The sequence below is a fragment of the Falco peregrinus genome, chromosome 6, assembly GCF_023634155.1.
Source record: "Falco peregrinus isolate bFalPer1 chromosome 6, bFalPer1.pri, whole genome shotgun sequence".
Lineage (NCBI taxonomy): Eukaryota > Metazoa > Chordata > Aves > Falconiformes > Falconidae > Falco > Falco peregrinus.
This window is the reverse complement of record NC_073726.1, coordinates 53,993,877-54,019,025: the sequence shown is the minus strand read 5'-3', so window position 1 is coordinate 54,019,025 and position 25,149 is coordinate 53,993,877. Positions and strand designations below refer to the sequence as shown.

Here is a 25,149-nt window from a genome sequence, read left to right as displayed (position 1 = left end):
AGCATAAAAACTTCAGAGCCATTTACAGTCTTACTTTGCATTTTGGCTACAGCATTAACAGCTGTAGCTGTAACAGCATAACTAATAGCTCAAGCTTCATATTTAAGGTTATTAATTGTTTCCTATTTCAAATCAGGCAAGATTTTTCAATGGCTCATTCATTACTCCAGTTTTCAAGCAGTTTCTTTTTGTTCAGATTCTATTTATGAAAAGTGCAATGATTTTTCCAGATCATATTTTTAACTGTTTAAGACAATAAATAAAACCAACATCCTAACAAAAAAGCTTTGGAATATAACTGTGTCAATACACACTTTCTATATGCAAAGCACTATGTAAATGCTAAGAAATAATTTAATTTTGAAAACTACTCAAGAAATTCAGAGCTAAAAACCATCATATTTTGATAAAGTAAGACTCAGACGTCACATTATAACTAAAAATTATCATGTAGTTCTCATACATTCGTGTATTCTCTTAAATCGATTCAACACAGAATTCTTCCTCTTCACGGTAAAAGTACTGGGTAGCATTTTGTCATAGGGCTATGTTAGGCAGATAGCAATGTAAACTTGCCATTCATGAAACCATAAGCAAAAAAGACAATGATAAAAGTACTATGTAGAATATCTCAAGTCCAGATAGGAAGCTAAATAGTATGGCAGTCATATGGAAGTTATTTTCTTGGAAGTCTGTATTACTAGACTGTTATATGTTCTGTACTTATATACAAATATACAAAAGTTACTACAGAATTTAATTACTTACATGAAGATCTAGACAACCTAATTGAAGGGAAAAAAATCTGGTTGTGCTTTAAAGTGTAAGGAGTGTGTCACACAGTTTCTCACACAGGAAACTCACATCTCCACTCAGATGTCATATGGATGAACACCACCTGAAATATACATTCGTAATGGTACATGGCAGTGCAAAGTGTTCACCTTACAGATTAATTACTTTTAGGGGGTTTACTGACTTTCATTCAAAAACATAAACCACCCACATTTACCACAAAAAATAAAGATTAAAATCATATCATAATCCAGTTCCTTATAATTTCTGTTTCTTTTAGACTCTGTATCACATTTATGCTGAATATTATTTTCCTTAGCTAGTCTTCTGCATTTTAGCAGGAGTTTTCCTTACGTGACACAAAGAAACATTACAGCTTAGACACCTGCTAGTGCTCAACAGAAATACTTCAATGTGGGCTGAGTGGAGAGTGCCTCTGTACCAAGCGGCACACCGAATATGGGTTCACAGATGCAGAACTTCCTCTCTTCTTCAGATTTCTAGCAGTAAGTCCTTGAAGAAATGATCTATGCTTTTTTCACGTATTGTTTTACACTCTTCTACAAAGAGACACCACTGGAAAAGAAGTTCAACTGCCCACACATTTGAGAAAAACAAAAAGAACCCTTGATTTTACTGTATATCAAGATCATAACTACTCCTTTTTGTTTGACCTGAGCCAAGTGTAGTCATTTTTATTGCCTGGAGCTAATACTGAAGCTGCTAATGCTATTCTTCAAATGATTCAGTCTCTCTTTTTCAGCCCTACCCCAAGATATTCCAATAACCTGCTGGGGTTAGCGCAGCTGCTTCTGGTCCCTGCTTCAGTGGGTGCCTTTTTCCTTTTCTGTCTTTAAGAACTTTCTCATTCATTCGATTCATCCATCCGTACCACCTCCTTATTCACAACACACAGCTCAATCTCTCTTCCTTCCTCTCTAATCACTGTCTAATAGGTACACAACTTTGCTTAGGCAAGCACATCCAGGCCCTCATGGCTACAATCAAATTCTCTAGTATGTGACAACCGGGAAACATAAAGAAAATAATATGGAGAAAAACTGCATTGTGAACCATGGTATGTTTCAAACCTTTGGACAGATATTCAGACTGAACTAAGATGTTTCTTTGCTTTTAGTTCTGGTATATTGAAAAATAATGTTATGTTGATATATAATTTTGAAATTAATATAATATTATTATTTTAACTGAAGTAATTATTTTTGCAATTCCTAAAAAATACCAAGGTAATTTTAGATAATGAAATTTATATAATTATTTTAAAATAATCAGTTGTGTTTGTGGTTTTGTGTAGTACCTTATTTAACCTACATAAGCTAGTTTTATTTGTTGCAATGCTAGTTAGAAATTCGTATCTGGAACAGAGTCTGCAGGACACATCCTCATTCTTTTTTCTTCATTGCCACCATTAGATCTTTAATTTAAATGATCCCTCATCTGTTGTAAATGCTAGAGCAACAGCCAAAAGAACCAGTAGCTACAGGCCTTCATCTTGCTCTCCTTGAAGTCAACAGCATTACTCCTACTCTTAACTTTTAAGAGAAGACAGGTCCCCAAAAGGTCAAACCAGGTACTATTAAACTGATAGGAGATCTGCAGCCGACCTCAATGGGAGCAGAATTTGGGCCTCAAGGAATAAATACTGATTAGGGTTAAAGTAAGTGACATTAAGCAGAAAACTGGTGAACCTAAAAAAAAATCTTGATAAATTGCATACCTGAGGCAGTGCTGAGTTAAGCTGTCGCTGGAGGGAGTCTCTGTCGTAGATGACATCCTGTAGGCGTTGCTGTGCAAGTGACAAGCTTTCCTGTGTCTCCCGAAGAGTATCAAGGAGACGGTCCCTTTCATCCAGCATGTTCACCATCAGCTGCTCAAAGTGAGAATCCGAGTCCGAGCCGCTGCTTTGGGACCCCCGTTGACTCATCGGGGTGTCCTCGTTTATCGTTGGCATCACTTCACACATCATTTCTTTAAAAAAAAACACAAATCAAGGAAAAGCTCTTCAGTAGAAAAACGTTTGAGGGGTCTTCATAAGAGGAATTAACTCTGTCACATGGACACAGTAGTAGATTATTGCATTGTTCCCTCTTTCAACTTTGTGCTTTGAATGTTAATCAGATGGTCGATAGAGAGGGATTAAATACAGTGACTAATTCCACACAGTAAAGACTGAATGTGCTTCCCAAAGTGAGAGAAGAATGCCTGGAAGGAGATGGCAGGTAAAAGAATATTTTAAATTAACAGTTTTGCAAAAAATGCTCTCTTAAAATGACAGCAAATACCTCCTCTGCAATTGTACTCTCCTTTATCACTGATTTTCTCCCCTCTCTTACTTAATGTCATTGTTGAATTGTTGGTATTGACACCAATAGCTGCCATTAATTGCCAGATTTTTTCCTGCTCTAGGCGTTTCTACAGTACAGCTCAGGCTAACCATTGATCCAGTATCATACTGCCTTAACAATACCAGGTTAATCTATTTTTCTGTTTAGTTATTCCCACCCTCAGGGGAAATTATTCTCCAGTGAGCTCGTTTAGTAAGAGGTCAAGAACTAGAAACTCTCTTCTAATTACCATCCCTGTGATATCTTGTGCAAACTGAATTACCAGGGAAAGAATCACTGTGGTTTCCTAAAAGAAGTCATGAGAAGAGTAAATAATATCTAGTCAAATTCTTCGATTATAAAGCTTCTTACATAAATCTCTAAATCTCAGTTTGTGCATGTGGAGAAGTTTATGCTGTGAAATACTGGGTCCAGCAGATGGGAAAAAAAAAATCAAAAAAACCAACCAAAGACATGACAGATCTCAAAGCTCAGACTTTTTTTAAAAAATAAAAAGACTGTGTTAATAATAGATGATATCTACCCAATGACAGTCACCCAAAGAATCAGAAATTGTCTTTCTAGTATGACGACAAGTACAGCAGACAACTTTATAAATAATTAAGAGTTAATTTCTGGAAATTCTGTTCTTGTAGTAACTATTGAAAGCCTTTTGTCTCAACAAGTGGGATCAAGGTGCTTTTGGTTCATCTACTGGAAGTTAAAAATATTTTACTTAGGAGTTTGTTGTGGACCTTCCAGACATGAACTCTTGTCTACAATACATGTGGTTGACACACTTGCACTGTTGAGAGTGCCATCATAGAATCACAGGATCATAGAGTAGTTTAGGTTGGAAAAGACCTTAAGATCATCAGGTCCAACCGTTAACCTGCCATTGCCAAGTCCACCACTAAACCATGTCTCTAGGTGCCACATCCACACGTATTTTAAATGGTAACTCAACCACATCCCTGGGCAGCCTGTTCCAATGCTTGACAACTGTTCCGGTGAACTAATACCCAATCTAAACCTCCCCTGGCACAAGTTCAGGCCATCTCCTCTTGTCCTATTCTTGTTACTTAGGAGAAGAGACCTACCCCCATCTTGCTAAACCTCCTTTCAGGCAGCTGTAGAGAGCAATAAGGTCCTTCCTGAGCCTCCTTTTCTCCAGACTAAACAACCCCAGTTCCCTCAGCCACGCCTCATAGGGCTTGTTCTCTAGACCCTTCACCAGTTTCGTTGCTCTTCTTTGCACACGCTCTAGCACCTCAATGTCCTTCTTGTAGTGAGAGGCCCAAAACTGAACACACTATTTGAGGTGCGGCCTCACCAGTGCCAAGTACAGGGGAGCAATCACTTCCCAAGTCCTGCTGGTCACACGGTTTCAGATACAAGCCAGGATCATGTTGGTCTTCTTGGCCACCTGGGCACACTGCCAGCTCATATTCAGTCAGCTGTCAGCCAACACCCCAAGGTCCTTTTCCACCAGGCAGCTTTCCAGCCACCCTTCCCCAAGCCTGTAGTGTTGCACGGGGTTGCGACCCAAGAGCAGGACCCATCACTTTGCCTTGCTGAACCTCATACAACTGGCCTAGGCTCGCTGATCCAGCCTGTCCAGACCCCTCTGAAGAGCCTTCACACCCTCAAGCAGATCAACACTCCCACCCAACTTGGTGTCATCTGCAAACTTACTGAGGGTGCACTCAGTACCCTCATCCAGATTACTGATAGAGACATATAAACAGAGCTGGCCCCAATATTGAGCCCTGGGGAACACCACTTGTTCGTGCCGCCAGTTGGAGGTAACTCCATTCACCACCACCCTTTGGGCTCGACGTCCAGCCAGTTCTTTACCCAGCAAAGAGTACGCCCACCCAAGCCATGAGTGGCCAGTTTCTCCAGGAGAATGCTGTGGGAAACAGAGTCAAAGGCTTTACTGAAGTTTAGGTAGACACATCCTCAGCCTTTCCCTCATCCATTAAGATCACCTTGCAAGAGAATGAGATCAGGTTTGTCAAGCAGGACCTGCCTTTCATAAACTCATGATGACTGGGCCTGATTGTCCTGTATATGCCATGTGATGGCATTTAGGATGATCACTCCATAACCTTCCTCAGCACTGAGGTCAGACTGACAAGCATGTAGCTCCCCAGAACCTTCTTCCAGCCCTTCTTGTAGACAGACATCACATTTGCTAATTTCCAGTCAACTGGGACCTCCCCAGTTAAGACAGGACTCCTGATAAATGACTAGAAGTGGTTTGGTGAGCACTTCTTCCAGGTCCCTCAGTAGTACACTTGGATGGATCCCATCTGGCCCCATAGACTTGTGTGTGTCTAACTGGTGTAGCAGGTCGCTGACTGGCCCCCTTGACTATGCGGGTTTCATCCTGCTACCCATCCTTGTCTTCCAGCTCAAGGGGCTCTGTACCCAGACAACAACTGGTCTTACTATTAAAGACTGAGGCAAAGAAGGTATTAAGTACCTCAGCCTTTTCCTCATCCTTATGTTTCCCCATACATCCAATAAAGGATAGAGATACTCTTTAGCCCTCCTTCTGTTGCTAATGAATTTATAGAGACATCTCTATTGTCTTTTATGGCAGTAGCCAGATTAAGTTCTAGGTGGGCTCTGGCCCTTCCAATTTTATCCTTCCATAACCTCATGACATCCTTATAGTCCTCCTGAGTTGCCTGCTCCTTCTTCCGAAGGTCATAAACTCTCCTTTCTTTCCAGAGTTCCAGGCAAAGCTCTCTATTCAGCCAGGCTGCCATTCTTCCCCACTGGCTCATCTCTCAGCACATAGGGACATCCTGCTCCTGCACCTTTAAGATTCCCTTCTTGAAGAATGTCCAGCCTTCCTGGACTCCTTTGCCCTTCAGGGCTACCTCCCAAGGGACTCTGCCAACCAGGCTCCTAAACAAGCCAAACTGCCCTCCAGAAGTCCAAGGTAGCAGTCCTGCTGACCTTCTCTCCTTACTTCTCCAGAATCATAAACTCTATCATTTTGTGATCACTATGCCCAAGGTGGCATCAGGTAACATTCTCACCATTTCAGTCTCAATACTATTACGCATTAGCTCTACATAGTCATAAATCTGGGCTGCTTTCCAAAGTAGGGAAATGAAACTTCTAAAAGTGGAATTTATGAAAAACAGAAGATTTAGCTGTTACAGAATGTAACTTAAAGACAGGACATACACCAGGGAACAAAAGAGATAAGGCACCTGTACTTAATACATTTAAACCAACTCCTCCTACTATCACTAAGTCACAAGAAATCCTTGTGCTAACACTGCTTGCTGCTAAGATTTACTGAGAAAATTACATAGCTTCACTAAGATTAGCTGGCCTTGATCGTATTCTGAATGTTCAGGCAGAACTTAGTATCCTTAATTTTCACTTTTTTAGCAGATGTGGTAACTAGCAAAGTTGTCACCAAACACTGGTATTTCAGTGTGAATTATCAGCTACTTCTGCATAGCCTTCACAGGCAATAGCTTCATTACTGAGGTTTGAGGTAGGTCTTGATCCTGTTTCTAAAGTTTCTAGACTGGAGGCAAAGTAAAGGTTACTTGTGGCTATTATCCACTTAATTAATTAGGTGCAAGAGAAGCAGTTAATAGTTTGAAGTGATACAGAGAAGTTCCTCACATCTCCAATATATTTAGGTCAGGTTTATTTACCCAGGATTATCCGATCTGATGCTGCATATTTCCATTACTCATGAGGTTCAAAACTTTCTATTCCAGAAACATTTCTCCCTCCTAAATTGTAGGCTTCACTAGGAAGCACTACATTGTCCTTTCTTACTGAGATGATGTTAATACATCAGTGCCTCCATCACCATGAAAAACTTCAAGTTTAAACACATTTGCACCACTTCATGGTGCAAGACCTTCATGGTACCTACCACCTCCTCTTGTGAATATGGCCAGTGTGTACTGTGAGGCACCACAGATGGGGAGTAACTAAACTGCAGCTGCATCAGCAAAAAGACAGTTTGAATAAATGAGCACCCATCCTCCTACACTTCAATTTCCCTGCAAAGACAGAAGAGTTTTGGGGGAGCTCTTGCTTATCTAACTGCTTTGTCCACAGTCCACAGGTATCTTGAGATGTGGGACTACCAGCAGGGGGAGCCACTGTCCCGCCTCCACGAATCTCCGACAATGTTGTGGGAGTACATTTCACTTGGGAAGTGGACATCGCTCTGTTGAGTGTCTCCACCCAGACCCCACTCATGGCTAACCAGTTTGGGATGGTCAAGTTCACAGTGAGCAAAGGCATAACTAAAACATCCAAGCCCATCTGCCACTTGCTGAATTTAATCCTAACTTTTCAGTATGCAGCAGGTGGCCAGAGACCAAGGTTCTCCAAGAACCATTCTCCAAGACCAAAGAAAACAATTCAGATTGTCACTGAACCTTTCCTGCTTCATGATCATCATTTCATGATTTCATGAGGCATGCCTCTTGCCCCAGGGGATTCTCATGGGTAAACCTGCATCATTCAATCAATTACCTCCAATGTCCTGCACATGCAGATCAAGTTTATGTTCTGAACAGCACAGCAGACACTACTACTGCTCACAGGAAGTGGCAGAGCGAGAGTGGTGCAATTTTTGACACATGCTGGTGGTGTGCGTGCAGGAACAAGTAAGGAAACCTCTGTGCAGAGAGCTGTTGCTACCTTAGCACTTTGTATCCAAACTAGATAGAATATCTCCTCTGTAGTCATTATGGGGATGTGGGAAGCCATAGATATAGGTGGTTGTGGGGCAGCAATGGAATCCATGAGTTGAATGTTCATGGCAGTATTACCACATCTGCTCCCTCTAAGCTGCTGCATTCTGGGAGGGAAGTGGTCCATGCAGCATGCTTATTTTGAAAGCCTGGGCTACATTATCCCAACACGGCACAAGTAACAAACTTGGGCTGTGAGTAAGACCTCAGAGAAGGCAGGGAATGGGTGAGCAGTTCCTGTTGTAGGCAGTTGCTGTTTGGAAGTTTTCTGCCATAGCTCACAACCCCAGGAGAATCTTTAGAAGGTACAGCAGTTCTTGCAGTCAGACTGATGATGTACCTTGCTTTCCAGCAGTTCAGAGATCAATGCCATGATTCCACTGAAACCACAGGCATCCTCTCCCTTTCCCACCCTCAGTTGGAGGTGAATATAGAAAAGCAGTATGCTACCCTAAACTAGATCAGAAATGCTGGGAGAGCATGCCAGAAAGGGATGCACTGATACCTGCAAGAGTGAGGAGCAGGGAAAAACGGAATCCTGGGCCATGTCCTCACATGGATCTTTTGAGGGAGCCAACAACAAGAACCCTGAAACAATTCTGAAGTGAGCTCGATTTCTCAGGGTGTTCCTAGTTCATCAACCCAGAAAAAAGGAACAAAATTTCAAACAACTGCAGGTTTGCTGTGGGGCTCCCAAAGAAAAATTTCTTATAGCATTTTGTGAAAGACACATATGTCATGCTGTTCTGATTTACTATGATTTGTGTCTTCTTGCCTTTAGAAAAGCATTTTTTTTTTTTTTCCTTTTTTTAAATTTTATCTGGCATTTATCACTCTTATACCTGCCAGCAGATGGGATGCTTTCAATGTCCTGAGGCTGCCACCATTTAAGACTGTTCCCAAGAAATGCTGGCCTTCTTCCAGCACATGTTCAAGAATAGAGCCACTTCCCCAGGACCTTATTGCAACCTTTATGAATTTTCTGCTTGACAGCAGGAAGGAATCAAAATATGAGAATATCTGATGAATTTTAAAAGGAAGAAAAAAGGAGAAAAGGGAGGTTCATCATGAGGGTCTGCAACAAAAGCTAAGGTAGGTAAAGCACAGAGAGGAGTTCAAACCAACAAAAGTAAAGGAAGATTGTCAGCAAACAGGCTGATCACAATTTAGTAGTGGAAGACTGGCAGCTGAGGACAAATAGAGTGCACATATGCGGCTGGATCTTTATATAGGAAATTAGTAACGTCAGGGAGTTACAAGGTCTTGAAGTTTCCAGAGCCTTCTGAAGGTGTGTGCACGTGTTAGACAACCTTTGGTTAACCACATGATAATGGGGTTCATACATGGGGTCAGGACATTAGATTTAAAGTAAGCTTCCAGTTTAGATACAGGTGAAAGGAATTTAGTTTGTACACTCCAAAAGCACATAGAGAACCACGCCAACACAATGCAGATGGTAACAAACTGAGGGGTTCATATTAAAACATAAAAAAGTATTGCTATGAACAGTTAGATCTGTTTGCTAATGTGGTCATAACCTGAGTAATTTTAATTACATTTTAAAATTTCCAACAGGGAAAGAGAGCAACTTCTGATTTTCCTTCTATGTAACCTTGAATTTTAAACCAAATTTTGGTGATTAAAAAAATGCCGAAACCCCAACAATTTTTACTCTGGTTTCATAGAAGCAGAGAATCAGTGAGGTTGGAAAAGACCTTTAACACCATCAAGTCCAACTGTTAACCTTATATAATATAATCAACTATTTCATACACTGAAATCAGAAGGAATTACTATAACTACCTACTCTTGCCTCACTAACCGCAGACCATAAATCGGTGTTAAGTGAAAGTATATTTTATACAGGAAGGATTTCAACCATTAGACACTGAAAGTGATCTCTCTTGTAAAATAACCAGAATTAGTCATTCTTTCTGTGAAAAATACATGGTTTTTCCAATTGTATTTATAGGGAAGACACAGCCACATTCAATGCTGCATTTCTTAAAGGCTCAGAATAAGGCTAATGCCAGGCCCACTTCTATTACATTTTAGACCTACCATGACACATGCATTTTTGTGGCTGATCTGTGAGTTTGCAGAACTTTTGATACATCTCAGATACATTTCATTATATATGCATGAATCAGTTTTCATATAGACAGGTCAGATGCATCCTAGACTGACTGCATTCTATACAGCAATAACAGATGCATGCATATATGGCAAGTATTTGCCTCAAGTACGCAGTTCTTACTAATTCATGTAGGTATCAATTCTACCTGGAACAGACCTCAGCAGGTTAAATAATGGACATTTCTAAACTTCCTTTTTGCTTTTCATTCTTACTGCTTCAAAGACTGGTTAGGCTCATAGGACTTGATCTTCTAAACCAAAACTATCGGGTAGACCAAATACAGTCATAAACTGATATTTGGATATTCCATATTTTCTAATTGTTTGTATCAGCCAATGCTTTGAAATCCTGCTGCCCTGCCATAAAACTGACCGCATATAACTATATAACCAGAGTCAGCCCCAAAAGATCAACAATCAGGATGGGAGTTTTCCAGCCCTCTACTCTTCTCAATTCGTTTTATACGGTGTAATAAGCTGTTAGTTCCTCATTCAACTCCATGTGCACACTGAAAGTCAGATGCAACAATATGTTCATTGAGTCTGTGCATATATTTTAATCTCTGAATTCAGTCTGCATGTGCCAGCTCCTATATTAAGATTTTAGTTATCCCAGGGTAGTATTCCTTTCACTAATCAATACATTCCTATCATCTACTACAAGGCAATTACAGTCACATAACTTTGATGAGTCCTATTAGGGAAGAAGAATTCAGAGCTGACAGTAACAGCAGAGGAAAGATGAGTGAAGACAACAATGTGCATGAAGCACCGAAATCCCTTCCCTGAGGTTTACAACAGAAAGTTTGAATTTCATTGCCATAATTGTTAATTGCAATGTAACATGTCTTGTAATTTTCAGGTAATGTGAAAAAATATAACCAAAATTAGAGTCTATAAATATCTGCCTTAAACTTCAGAAATTTACAGTGATCGCTGAATATTCTTTTTATTTTCCAAACCTGCACTGAGTAATCTGATCTTACGTTGCAGGTGGCCCAGCACGGGGCAAGGGTTTGGCACAGATGACCTCCAAAGGTCCCTTCCATACTCAATAATTCCATGTGCCTGGAGAAAGCTTTACATTCAAAGAATTCACTCATTTACCAGAGAGATTCTGAAATTTAATATACATTTAAATAAGACTGGAGAAAAATTTGAAACAAATAACAATAATAATAATAAAACCCAGAAAACCCCACATTGTGGCTCATCTCATTGCATTCATAAAAAATTAAAAAAAAGATTTAATTGGGATGGCCTGCCTTGTGGAGAATTTGGGGATCTATACACTTTTGTCAAAGTCTTCCAAGTAAAGAAAACTGTCATTAAAAAATAAAAAATAAACTTCAGTTGTAAGGGTTTACAAGTATAGCCACATTTTCAGATATTGCTATTTACACTAAAAATCCTAATCTCTGAGTGACATTAAAAAAACCAACCATAACCACATGAGGATGAGAAATGAACATGTACTTTTTAGACATTCAAATTTCAACAAAACCCTGTGCTTATTTTTGGAAATGTAGGAAACTATACTTTGTCAGAAAATAAACACACAAAAATAAACTATTATATTGGATGATAAAATGCCATGTCCCAGAACATTTTAAATTTAAAAGTTTGAGAAGTCTTGTAACGCAACTTGTATGGCCTAACATTTTGGTTTTACTCACCGATCAATTTGCTTAAACTAAAGAAAGGTTGGAAGAAAGATTTCAATGCTTTGTATTTTTCCACCTACCCAGTGAATCACAGTAAAGGAAATAATGAAAAACTGGTTTTAGAATAAAGATTGAAAAGCTATTGAAGTGTAGCTTGGCAGGGGAACACATATATACAGTATGGCAGTAGTTAAGTGGTATATGCTCCTTCCAGAATCTAAAGGGAAGAGACAGTAAATATAAATAAATATTTTTGCCCAGAATTCCAATGTTGAAGTTGTTCCTGTTCAAGGTCATAATCTGTTACCAGGACAATGTTTACAAAATACATAAAGGAATAAGGTGCTTGGTACATTTAGGAAGTTTTCTGACTATGCCATTAATGAGAAATAAAAATCTGACTACACCGTATTCTCATCAGGAAAAAAAAAAAGCTTTCTTAACATCATCCTCTCAAAAACATTCAATAAATCAATCAAACAATCTAACCCTCGATTAAACTGAAGAACCGAGAAACACAGGAAACACAGGCTTGCTTTCTTCTGAAACGAAAGACACATGGTGTTGAATTGAGTATACTCAGAAATCTAACCAGCTATCAGGAGTAAGCTTTGCAGACACTGAGTCAATTCCCACTGAAGTAGTTTACTAAGCACTTCTTTACCAAGCGTCTGGACACACGAAATAAGGAGGAAAAGATGAAGGAGGAGTACTTCAGGCATTCAGCTTGGTCTCCTAATTTGGTACCTTTAGTCTCCTAATTTGGTACCTCAAATCCTAAATTATAGCAGTGGTGCCCAACCATGCACCTAGCACGGCAAGCAGCTCTTTGTGCCACTAGAGGAGAACTGCAGGCTGTTGCCCCCAGAAAACTGAATTAGAAAAGGAGTTAGGGGATGAATGGAAGTAGAGAGGGAACAGATAATGAAGACCATTAACCATGCTGGTCCTCAGGGTTAAGTGAAGAACAGGTCATACAACTACAAAAGAAGTAACCCACTACTAAGCGGCTGCCATCTCACCCTGTCAGATGATGACAGCAGGCATGCCGAGTTATATATGAGGGGACACAGGCATCCAGGAGCTGGAATTTCTTTCAGTGGGTGTTAGTAACTGCTAGTGGTAGATTAAACAATTCTGTCCCGTATCTTCAAGACCACAGAAGTCCATGATAAGAGAATAAACCCTCAAGTACATTATTCTATGCAATACTTCTCATACAGCCAGGACTGCAAAAAAGAGGAAGGAGTAGAAGGAAATCGTTTAACAAGGTGACATATGCTTAATACCTAAACATGTATTATATACCTCTTTATTCAAAGAAAAAAAAAAAAAGTGTTCCCTTGCCAGAAAAAGGCTGACTTGCCCTATAAAATATATCTTAATTAAAGCTGTGCTTGACTGATCTAAGTCAACAAGAATAAGTTTTTAATGTTTCCCTTTCTTTAAAAACAAAAGCTCCATTGATATTGAACTTAGTATCTCTGCAGTAAAAAGTTTACCACTTTACCCAGTATTCTGGGTCAATCCCTCAATGAAATACGTTTTACTTTAGGTCACCAACATTTTACTGTTAATACACACTGTTTCTTAGATTCATCAGGAGCCATGGAGCAGACATGAGCAATTCCCTTGCTCAGGGAGCACATGAAGTACCCAAAAATTTCATAGAATGCAATGAATACTGAACTTGTGTAGCATCTTGCAACTATCCCAAACCCTCTCAGAGGTTCTGAAGGAAAAGCAGGATACTAACAAATTACTGCTTCCCTTAAAATCCACATAGCACATACATGCTCCCTAGAAAAAGACTTTTAGGCAATGTAATAACTTTAGAAGTCTTCCAATTTGAAACAAAGCATAAGCACTTATTTTAATAGTGGCTCTAGACCTGAGGTGCTCAGGTATCATAGCCATACACAATGGCAGCCTGTGAAGCACCACATTAAAGTTCTTCTCCTTGTCCACTGTGTATCTGCCACACCATCTACTGCAAAATATATTCCAGGTTGATTGGTTCCTAGTTCAGTGTTTTCTCCAATCATTTGCATGGAGCCTAATCCAACAACTGCATAAATTCACAGAAATTCTACCATGGACTTCAGTGTGTTTGTTATCAGTGTAAATGGTTGGAAAAGTCACTAACATAGGCAAGCTATCAACATCCTATCATTTCACTACCTCCGAACAGGAGCATAAAAATCACAAATGTATGTTACACATGACTAGGGAGCATGCAGGATGTGACTTGACCAGCGCTACAGTACTGCGAGAAATCATGAACAGGTTTCTCCTCTAACCACACAACATTGACCTGGCAAAATGCAACAACTGTTTGAAGTGATCAGTTCTATGAGAGAGGGTAAGAATGTGGTTCATTGTCATTGCATTAAAGATCATTCAGGTTGTATGAAAAAATGTCACAGCAAATCTATAGCGTTAGCTGCATTATGTCTCCATCAAGAGTAAACTCAGTATTAGCTCAATTTGAAATTCTGCATCCAGATGAGTGAATGCACAAAAACTGCAACAAACAGCACACGATATGCCCACCCTTGGTTAAGTGTTATATAAATCTCCTTTTCTGCAGCTACTCCATTAACAACTACATTGATAGCAATTCTCATATATTACCTTCTATCTACAGAAGCTGATAACCATGTATGGACCAGGTGTAAAAGTGCATCCTCAATACTGACTTTTTCTAAAACTACTTGAAATTTCTGCAGTACTTATCCTATAAAGGTGGAAAATGAAAAAAGTTTTCATCTTCTCATTGGACCCCACCCTATTTGACATTGCCTGTTACTTCAATTGTCCAAGAGACTTGGAATTTTTAATATTTTTTTTTAAGTGAACGTCGTAACAAACACCTCTATGATCTCATGTAGCCTGGGAAAATTTACCAGCTGGACTTCTTTCACTTGGGCAAGCTCTGGGAAGGAGAAGACTGAATACTACTTGGCTTTTGCCTGACAAAGGCTCTTGGACAAGCATTCATTTTGCTCACCTTGAAGGCTACCACCTTAGATGTGAATCAAATTTCATTCCCTCACCTTTCTGTCCATAACTGGTTTTAAAAGCGTGTTTTCTGTATACTCAGATGTTTGGTTTGCACACCAAGGTTGAGGAGTCATTTCAAGTTACTTGTAATTTTGCTGCAGAAAAAGAAGTAGAAATCTAACTACCATACGTTCTAGCCTGTCCACAGTGACATCAGCTTGAAAACTCATTTCATTGGATCATTCCAGATATTTTGCATCTACAAGCTTCTCCCCCCCCCCCCCCCATCGTTAAATAGATACGGTGGCTGATAAAATAATTTCTTACTGCAATTATGTCTTCTCAGATGTTCTCGGCAAGATTGTTCTTTAGGCAGCACAGTGTAATTCCATAAGGAAAATCCTTCCTATTGTCTGAGTTGCATTACATGCATATTCCTCCTCCTAGTTAACTCCTTACCTGCCAGTCTCCTCTAAACTATGATATCACCTTTAACAGAAGCATCCTGCACTCCTTCCACACAGGAGGAGTGATCAACACAGTACCATAAAAAAAGCACTCATTTCAACTATTATTCTTTATGTCATCCCTCCAGCTTCGTATCTCTCTCAACCGCACCAAAAAAAAAGAAGTTGGTTTCACATCTTTTAGTCTGAAATTCCCCAACTCCCATTACAGAAATGCATTCAAATACCACGCAAGTACTACAGCAAGAGGCAGACAGCAAGATTTTGCATTTGCACCTCACCTCCCAGAGGGTATCGGAGCTAAGGAGGGAATGTCTAACTCAGAACGTTCAGTACCTAGTGGCTTTTATTTCGGCGTCTGCTCTTTCACTTGATCAATAACAACCGCAGTCTCCACCGGCTTCGAGCGGGGACTCACACAGCCGAGCCCTCCTGGACCGTCTTCCTAGCAATGGTGACACAGGCGTTGCTCCCAGAAACCCCAAGCCCCTGCACCCGTCCTCCGGCACGACTGGCTGCGTGGCACCTCAGCATTTTCTTCGGTCACTTCGTCAGCAGCCAAGAGGAGAAGCATCCATGGGAAAATGGCATATTACAAATTTTGCTTTGGGAAGCAGAGCTCGGTTCAGACCATTGTTGGGAGCAGGAGGGGGGGGGAACGGCTCTTAAAGCTCCAGCAGCCCCTTTCCAGCAACAGCATCTTTGCAGCTGGAGGCAAGCGATTACAGGGGGGAGTGGCCAGGGCAAAAGCATCCTTCCTTTATTTCCCATCTTTTTTTTTGAACTTAACTGAGCGATATCTGGCATCTGTGGTTCTTCGATACCTGCCAAGCTAACTGCGGTACTGTGCGTGACTGAAGTCCACACGCACGAACGACTGCCTGCGTGATGAAAACCGAACGCGGTTTTCTGCTTTACAGACAGGAACCTACAGCCTGGCCAGACACCGTGTAGAGCCTGATGTCGGCGGTACAGAGTGAAGCCGTGGCGCCGGCGTCGCGGCACTGGGAGCGGGGACAGCCCCGGCAGGACACCCACGGCACGTGCGCCACGCCGCACACCGCGCACCGGCCTGCGCCCCCCGCCCCCGCCCCGGGGGTGCCGCCGCCAGCCCTCGCCACGGGCCGCCGGCCGCTGCGCTGCCCCAGCCCTGGCCGGGCCGATTGCTCGGTGATGCCTGTACTGAGCGCGGTACGAGAGCGCGAACTGCTGCATTCTGGCATGTGAAGAGTTCAGGCAAACGCCAGTACGCCTCATCTAATCGAATGTACAGTGTAATAAAACGTTATCATCTGCTGTAATCCGACCGTGACAAAGCAGTGGCAAAATGTGCTCTAATCTGAATAGTCTAGGCGTGTAATTAATATTACGCACTTGCATACGCCGGGCGCGGGCCAGCGTCCCGCTCCCCCTGTCCGAAGCCCGGGCGGGCGGCCCCGCCGCAGGGCGGGCGGCGGCGGGCGCGGCAGAGGCGGGGGTGGAGGCGGTGGGAGTCGCTACGGGCGCTGCTGGGCTCGGCGCGCTCCTCCTCGGTGGGGACTTCCCCTGGAAGCCGCTGCAGTGGTTTCCACCAGTCCTTAAATAAATTCTGAAGTAATCACGTCTGCTCCCGCTGCCTCACGCAGGCGGCTCCCCAGATGCAGCTGGTACTGCTGCTTCGCAGCTCGCACGGCCCCGATTCCCTCACGCCCACTCCTTTAAGAAAAACAAAAAAAAGAAAAAGAAGCGGGGGGGGGAACGGGGAGAAGGGACCCTAGGGCGCGATTCTAACCGGAGAACGGCGCTTTCTCCTCAGCGCGGCCGCTCCTCTCTGGCCGTTAGGAACAGCGGGAGGACGGGCGGGCGCGTGCCCGTCCGTGGGGCGCCCCCGCCGCTCCCTGCCCGCCCGGCGCCGCGCGCGAGCCCCCGACCCGCCCGGCCCAACGGCTGTGTCGCGCGCCGTGCCGGCCCGGGAGGGTGGGCGCCGGGCGGCGGTGGGCGGCCGCGGCCCCCGGGGTGCGCCCCCTCGCCCGTCGGCGCCGGCCCACGCCGCCCCAGGCGGGTGGGTGATGGAGGTGTGGGGAGGCGGGACACTGGCGGGGCTGCTTGGAGGAGCTGGGCGTCGCGAATAAATGAGTACCAGAAAACCATTTAAAGCGCGGGTTTCAGCGTGTTGGTTCAAAATTAGGTTCATCCCAGTTTGAGGATGATGTCCAGGTGTCAACGATGCAAGCTTCTTTCTTGACAGAAATACTTCAGTATTTATGTTTCTCCCACATTCCAAAAAGAGGTTCCTCTGTGAGGTGACTGTTGCTTCAGAAGCCCAAAGCGGGTCCCGCCCGGCCACTTCAGCAAGCGGCTCGGAGGCGGGGGAGCCACAGCCAGCAGCGGGTCCAGGCCCAGCAATGTTTGCTGCTCTGCTGGCCTCACAGTAGGTTTGACACAGTACTGTGGAAAATGTAAACGTGCAGAGGATGCACCAGTAGTAGAAGGCAAATAGCTGAGAAGAGTTGCCAACATGAACATTTGAAAAAACCCAAAGAAAAACAAACTGCAAGGGAAGTACCAGTGCCACACCAGTGTGTTGCCAGAGCTTGGTCTTACAGTGCAATGCATGGGTTAGAAGAGCCAAAATAAAATACCTCTTCCTCTACAACTGTGCCACTATTCCAAGTGGCTTTTTGTCACTTTTCTTGGCCATTTCAGATTCTTATCCTGGTGTAATTTATCTTCAGCATACAAGCCATTAGAGTAGTTGCCTGACAGTCAGGCTGTAGCTGAGGGCAAGATCCATCATCCATCAGAGCCTTATACACGTAGTTATCACAACAAATCTGAGCTTTGAGTTAGATGAGTGAGGAAAAACTAAGCAGCTCAGAAAGTGCTTGTGAGAGCGAGCACATTCAGCAAGCAGCCACATAGGCTGGCTAGTATGAACTTCTTCAAAGAAGGGCATATCTGATAGGGTTTTTTCCATTAATTGAGGGTTTTCTTCCTTTTGTTGGAGTTAAAACACACTACTCTCTGTACAATAAGGTACGTAGGTCAGATTAGGATCTGCAGCTTCAGAATCAGCACTTTTTTATAACAGCATCTGTATGCATGGAAATTCGTCTAAGTATTGATAAAGCTGAGTGTCACTGATGACATCCTTTTTCCCCCTCTTTCAGGGAACTTACTGATAAAAGCATTTGCCAAGTATGTGGGAGATCTGAGCTCACTGTGTTCACCCAAGATGGTTGCTTTCAGCACTTTCCTTGGACAAGATTCCAGTCCCTGTTCCATGGACTGGAGGGGTCAATTATTTGCAAGGCTGTATAGCAGACAGGCCTCCTTCACAGTAATTTGATTTATAAACATTTGTGGAATACTTTGGGAGATCTGTTGGCCTCTCAGCTCCTCATGCCCATCCTCTCTACTGCCTTTCAATCACTAAAGCAAAAACCCAGCACAGAAAGACTGTTATTTGCTACTGATAGTGCGGTCCTAGTTGACCTGCTGCCCTTAGCTTCTCCTTTGCCAGATTCACAGATGAGTCAGCGGCTAAGTATTGTGTTTCACAGTGCAGAGGTTACTGCTTAGTGCAGAAGCTGCTAATTAGTGCCTGTGCTTTGTAGTACCAATTTAAACAGGAGTCTCCTTCTATTCAAGCATGTAGGCTTTTGAGGTCAATGATATGGAAGAAGAAGAAGGAAAAACTCTAAAGAATAGAAAATGAAGAACTATGGAGGAACCACAAAAATGGGGATGGAGCAAGTCCTTTGGGCTTTGCCATAATAAGGTAATGTTCCCTACAGCAGAGGGCATCTTTTGGTAGAACTTAACTGCATGGAAAATTTGATCAAGAGCATAAAAGCATAATGATATATTTTACAGAAACTGCAGTAGTGAAAGATGCTGAATGTACCATTTAATAATGAACTTAAGTTTCCCCTGAATCAAATTTGACCATCAGATCTCCAAAACAGTTTGCTTATCTAAGCTCCAGGTATGCCAACCAAATCTATTCATTACTCCCAAAGTGAGAAATGCCCAGTCTCTGTCAGCTGGCTGCATTTCAGCTGGCTGGCGTTTGAGCACATGGAACTTCTAGGAGATAAATCAAGTGGGTAAAGACAGGTAGGAAGAGTACAGTGAGAACTATACTCTTTATTACCATAGGAAGTCCTCCTTACTATTTTCCAGGTTATTTCAAAATAGAAAATACAATCTTATGACATAAAAAATACCTTAAAGACACATCTGAAAGCTGGCTTCCTACCCCTGTGTAAGTCTTGCCATGGGTCTTTCTCACATGCTGTCACAAATTAAGATAATGGGGAGACATATGAAACCTTTTGTTATTAATAAGATAAAGGAGGGAACTGACACCACTGCACTCTCAAGGAATAACTGATGATACAGGGAGGTGAAGAACTTGGAAGAGATTTGCCTTACTCTCAAGACATACAGTGCAAACTGAGGAGCAGGTAATGGTTGCAAAGATATGTGATGTAGTCAAGGCAATAAGAAAGGAAAGTGATTCCTGTAACCCTGTTTTGAATAATATCAGTGATGTAGCACTTCATTTGTTAAAGCCTGCCAATGGCTACTACAGCACGATGAAGGCCTGCGTAAGATTTTTAGATAAAGATGGAGAAAGGAGAACCTGTCTTAGAAATGTTACATAGGAAGAAAAAAAAAAGCTGCAATAGTTAGAGCTAGTCTTCCCTTGATAAAGAAGTCATTACAGACTAAGAGAGGAGTGCAAAAATAAAGTTCAGAGGATCTTGGCTAAGACTGGAAAAAAGAAATGTAATATCGTGTGAATAAATTACATTCCAATGTAACTGGAGTTATAATTCCAATTGTACTTTACAATTACAGTCATGCTTATTTCCCAAAGGTTCTCTGCATATTATCATAGCTTTAAGGTTCCTCTGTAGTTCCTCACTTTACGTTTCTTACCTGTTTCAGCTGTGGGCTTTACCTTCCATAACTTGATTGCTGTGTTTCACTAGGAGACTGTCATAAACTTGATTTTCTCACACAAAAAAACTATTCCACACATGGCCTCAAAAATCATCATGATAACCTTAAAAATCTCTCATTGCACACATTTGATGGGGGAAGAGAGAAAGTTTAGAACAGGGACATACCTTTAGCTTAGATGTGAATTGTTCAAAGTCAGCTGAAGACCAATAAAAGACAAGCCTGAGAGCTTGATAGCATAGTTAGCACTTCTCAGTACAGCTGAAAGTCCTCAGCTGGGAAAGAAGAGCTTTTATCTCTGTCTCAGTCTGATCTGCAGAGCAGGCTTTAGTTCCTGCTTACCAAATGGTTGATTGGACCAGAATCTTCTGGTCTTATTATACTCATTCAGGCTGCTTTTTCTGGAGACGTGATTTAAGGGCTGATATAAGACCTGCTTGAAAATCCCAGTTACTCACATGGTGTTGTATATGAGACCTGAAAACTGAAAAGGAACTTTTTGTGTGTGTGTGATCTGAGATGGGGAACATTGTTTAAGAGCAGTCATTCTGCTTTTTTTCCACTATATCTCATGCTATTCAGCTGAAGTGTTGCTTATAACTAAAATGGCATAAGATATGAGTAAACATTTTAGTTCAGTCTGCTACTGAAATACTTAAGGTGTAAGAAAAAATTTTACTCTAACTTGATTACCATAAAAAAATAAAAATGGCATTCAGCTGTATTGAGAGTAGCTAGCTGTGCTATCAGTTTCTTGGACTACAATTTAATTATTATTTTAATTATCTTTAATATACAGGTGCAAGCAAAAGGCAAGAAGGCAAGAAAAAAAATTCCCATTTTTGGCATAGTTTTTCCTTTTGTCTAGTTTCAGGGTTTTTACAGACTGGTCTGAATTGGTCTTTGCCAAGCGCATGGAACAGATCTGAGTGGGTAACAGTGATGTCTTTAAAAGCCATTGAAATCCAGGTATGTGAGAGAGAAATTCATGTCCCATGCAGATTGCTCAGTTAAGGAGCTTCCATTTCATCCATGGAAATGTAAAAACATGTAAACTATCAAAAGTGCAACTGTGACCAAGAAACAATGTATCATGATTTTAAAAATACTTTAAACATTTTAAAGTTTGTGATCATAATGCATTTCTTAAAGGTCATTCAATTCGTAATCCACTTCCTTACATAGTGTGAGTTAAAGGGGGAACTAATTCCAAAGCCAAGCATGAAGACCACAAAGTAGATTTTGACGAGAGGAATTAGCAAAGAATATGAGCCACAACTAATGCTGATGAAGAATCTTACCATTAAGAAACAATCCAATCTATAACACCATTGACAAGAAAACAGACATCATAGCCAGCATCATGACAAACTAGCTGACACCATTAGTCTACCTTTCTACCCCAAGATTCTTGCTCCATCAGGAACCCGAAAAAGATAAGGTAAATACGAATGACCTCTCTGTCTGGAAATACCAAGACATTGAGTCATCTCACAGGTGTTTCAGGTTATGCCTGGCTCCTTCACACATGTGAACGGAACCTGTTTACACTAAAACCATGGAAAGCAGTATCCAAATCAAAAATTCCATCACTAAATGGCTAGTAAACTCTACTCAGTGTGATGTCAATGAGATAGCTTCAGCTACTTAGACTTTAATAATCTTTCAGCTTTGTTACAAAAGTGCTGTTCATTTAGATAAAAATCCTTGTATGATCAGGAAAATGCAATACTGCGCTGTGGTGCATGCAATATGGCTCCTCAGCTAGATAAGTTACTCAGAGAAAGCAAACATAAACACTCCTTGTTCCAGATTTTAAGCATGGGGATATAGAATTTTAAAACAAGTTATGATTCTCAGTACTTTTAAATATTCCGTGGGGTTTTGGGATGTCTGCAGTTTAGATTAATTAAAGTTTGGGGTTTGACACATGTTCTTTTATTACAACAGAATGTTTCATTATTGGGAAAAATATTATCTACCTAGCAAAAATAGTAAAATGAAGGACCCTCACAGGATTTTCTTAGCTGCTGAATGTATCAGTGTATAAACATGCCAATACAAAGACACAGATGAAAACATGCTGAAGTAAGACACTTCATTGTGCACCTTCTGTCTGTGACAAGATAAAGAGAAAAATGCACAAGAGATGCTAGTTAAAACAATTGTTAGTGAAAGCACTTTGTGAATTACTTCAAAAGTACATTAATATTATACTAGAGAATGGGATATAAGGAACTGTACAGGTTAAATACCTTACCTGGAACGTTAAACAGATTTTTACAAAAAATGATCTGTTTACTTTAAAAATGTTTCCCCACCTTTCAACGATTCGCTTTCATGTGTAGCCAAAGCATGCCCACTTCGATTTTGGTACAGTGAAGAGAATGGTAACTTCAGGTGCTAGGAAAGAGCTTCACAAGGTAATTGGTTGCCAACAGAATAAAGCCTTGCTTTGTCAATAGAAAAAGGCAGTAGTTTGGGAGATTCCAGCACTGCATTCCAATATCTGCTGTTGTTCATTCCTACTGTGTGTAAAAAGTTTCAAAGAACGCTGAATTGTTTATGGGGCTGTGTTGTGGCTGGGAAATCTTCATCACAGATTTGCAAAATAACTTTTTTTTTAGTGTTTTTTTTAAAACAAATAATTCGTATGTTTATGATACAAAAATTAGCAATACAATTTAAATCTTTTTCCACCAAGGTATTTTTTAGCTGTAGCATATACATGATATACATGTACTGGCTCTTTCTCACTGTTCTAAAGCTTGGGTTGTTTTGTTTCATTTTGTATTCTAGTCTTTCTTTTTTTTTTTTTGTCTTTGTTAAAGGAATTACATTAAAGCAAAAGGAAAATAAAGTAGTTTTCTTGCTTTCTGGACAATGTAAATTCATTCAGTTTAGTAATTGGGGCCAATTACGAAATCAGGCCTTAAAAAAAAAAAAAAAACAAACAAATGAGAGAGAAAAGAAAAAGAAACTGGATTCTTTATTCAATGTGGATTCTAACAGCTAACAACCAGGTAGTTTGGAGAGATTTCCAGTTTTGTTGCTACAAAAAGGAGACTGTGAAAGTTCTATCTGTACAAAATATTTTCTTACTTAATGTAAAACTGAAAAAGAAAAGTCAGAATATGAACCATACATCTTCTTTATGGCACAAGCTTAGGTTCACAGTCATCAATAAGAGAAAAACAGTGGAAGGTGTGAGACTAGAAAAAGCCAAAACTAATTCCTTGTTTTGGTAGGTCATGTATTGACATGTTTTCATACACAAACTGTTTTATTATGTACCTGTTGAGTTTGCTGTCCACAAAATATACCTGAAAAAGAATCTGAAATAATAAGAAAAATGACAGACAAGAAAAAAAAAAAAGAAAAAAAAAAAGAAGGGAGAGAAATTAAAGTGGCTTTCATGCTACTGTTCTTGCAGAAAAGTGTGTTTCATCATGTAGCCCAAACAGCATTAAGTACATTGCAACACGGCTGGTAGTTTTCAGCCGCTTCCCCTTGTCAGACTGCACATCAGCACAGGGCTCTTAGATTTGCTCTTTTCTGTACTCTGTACTTGCACAGTAACATGAATCATCAGCCACCCATGAACAAAGAACTATGAGTGCTTGTGGTGCCATTAAACATGTAGCAGTACAAATTTAAATTTACATAAAACTCCGTTATGTTGAGCCTACTCTTTATTTTGCTGTCTATATGTTAGATTGTTATGGATTACGTTAAACAAAAGGTAATCTATTCTAGAACACACTTGGCTAATATATTATTGTCAAATATGTTACTTTTGCTTCACTTTTAGTGCTATTTAATGTCCATTATATTTAATGAAAAATATAAAAATATTAATTCATTTTTTTTCAATTACCTGGATAAAAATTCACAGTAGAAAATAGTAATGGACTAGAAATTTAGTAGTAGGGAGAAATACATGTATCTGCAATATTTCTAAGTTTTACCCTTTATGTGAGTCATATTTGCTGCTAATTATGTACATTGCTTCTAGCAATTTATTTTGTTGCTCCCAAACTATTTTCAGTCATGGCAAAGATTTCTTAACATCTGTATGCATGACAAGCTTCACACTTCTGCTACCATTAGTTAACAGAAGAAGGAAAGGAAAGGCAAGCAGAAGAGCCGATATGAACAAAAAGCCATTGTTTGTAGAACTCAAGATCCTAGCTGAAGGAGACTTGTCACATTTCATGCACACACACATACACACATACCTACCAACAGATCCCCAGGAGAATTTTAAAAAAAATCATGCCTACAAAATCTCAATGCACTAAGTATTCTCCAGAAAATTACCAGATAAATTTAGCAAAATCCCAAATATTATTTAAGTATTTTTTCAATATAAACACATGAAAATGAGCAGATCTTATTATAAAATGTGACCAATAGAAGTTCCATTTTAGAATGAAATTTTTACACACCTAAGAAATTATCTTTTGTTCACATTCTATTTCTCCATGTCTCCATTATACCCTGGAGATTTTTTTTGTTCCTCATTTTTTAGCGTTCATTTCATTTTGGCAAGAGTAATTTTCCAGTTTGTAACTGGAAAGCTGAAGATTACTCTTAAGAGCTATTACTGATTATTAATATTTTTTTAAAAAAAGCAACTGTACCTTTTCCTTCCATGTAGTCCATTTCTATCTTCCTTTATTGAGATAAAAGAAAATAAAATCTAACGCACAGATAACTATAATAAAAGATTGAAATCTTTCCAATTATAGGAAAAAGACTATCTGAAATTTGCAAAGGAGAAAAATACACAGTTTGAAGTAAAAAATAAGCTCTGCACAAGTAACAATTATTTCAAACACCAGACAGGAAATTGAAAGAGATATGTAGTCAACCAATGAGCATGTCTTACCTAGCATTCCCAGAAACAAAAAAAACAACCATTATCATTCATAGGGTGATTAATAAAACTAGTCATTTATTTTCCAATTTAATTAAAGCTGTGTTAAAAAGATGACTGTCATAATTCTCCTTCTGCTAGGGAGAGAAAGAATAAAGACAA

General features: G+C 40.5%; 1 protein-coding gene across 8 annotated transcripts in view; it reads right to left on the bottom strand.

Annotated features, from left to right (window-relative positions):
• PPFIA2 (PTPRF interacting protein alpha 2) overlaps positions 1 to 15,741 on the bottom strand; it is a 351,943-nt gene extending 336,202 nt beyond the window's left edge. For 7 of the 8 annotated variants that reach the window (XM_027794257.2, XM_005242638.3, XM_055808922.1 and 4 more), the window contains exons 1-2: positions 15,495 to 15,741; positions 2,534 to 2,784 (exon numbers count right to left, since the gene is read on the bottom strand). In XM_027794257.2, coding sequence (XP_027650058.1) covers positions 2,534 to 2,782 — 249 coding nt within the window. In that variant the 5' untranslated portion in view covers positions 2,783 to 2,784; positions 15,495 to 15,741. Of the gene's footprint in view, positions 1 to 2,533; positions 2,785 to 15,439 lie in introns of all 8 variants that reach the window. The other variant, XM_055808916.1, reaches the window with a different exon arrangement.
• Positions 15,742 to 25,149: the final 9,408 nt, after the last annotated feature.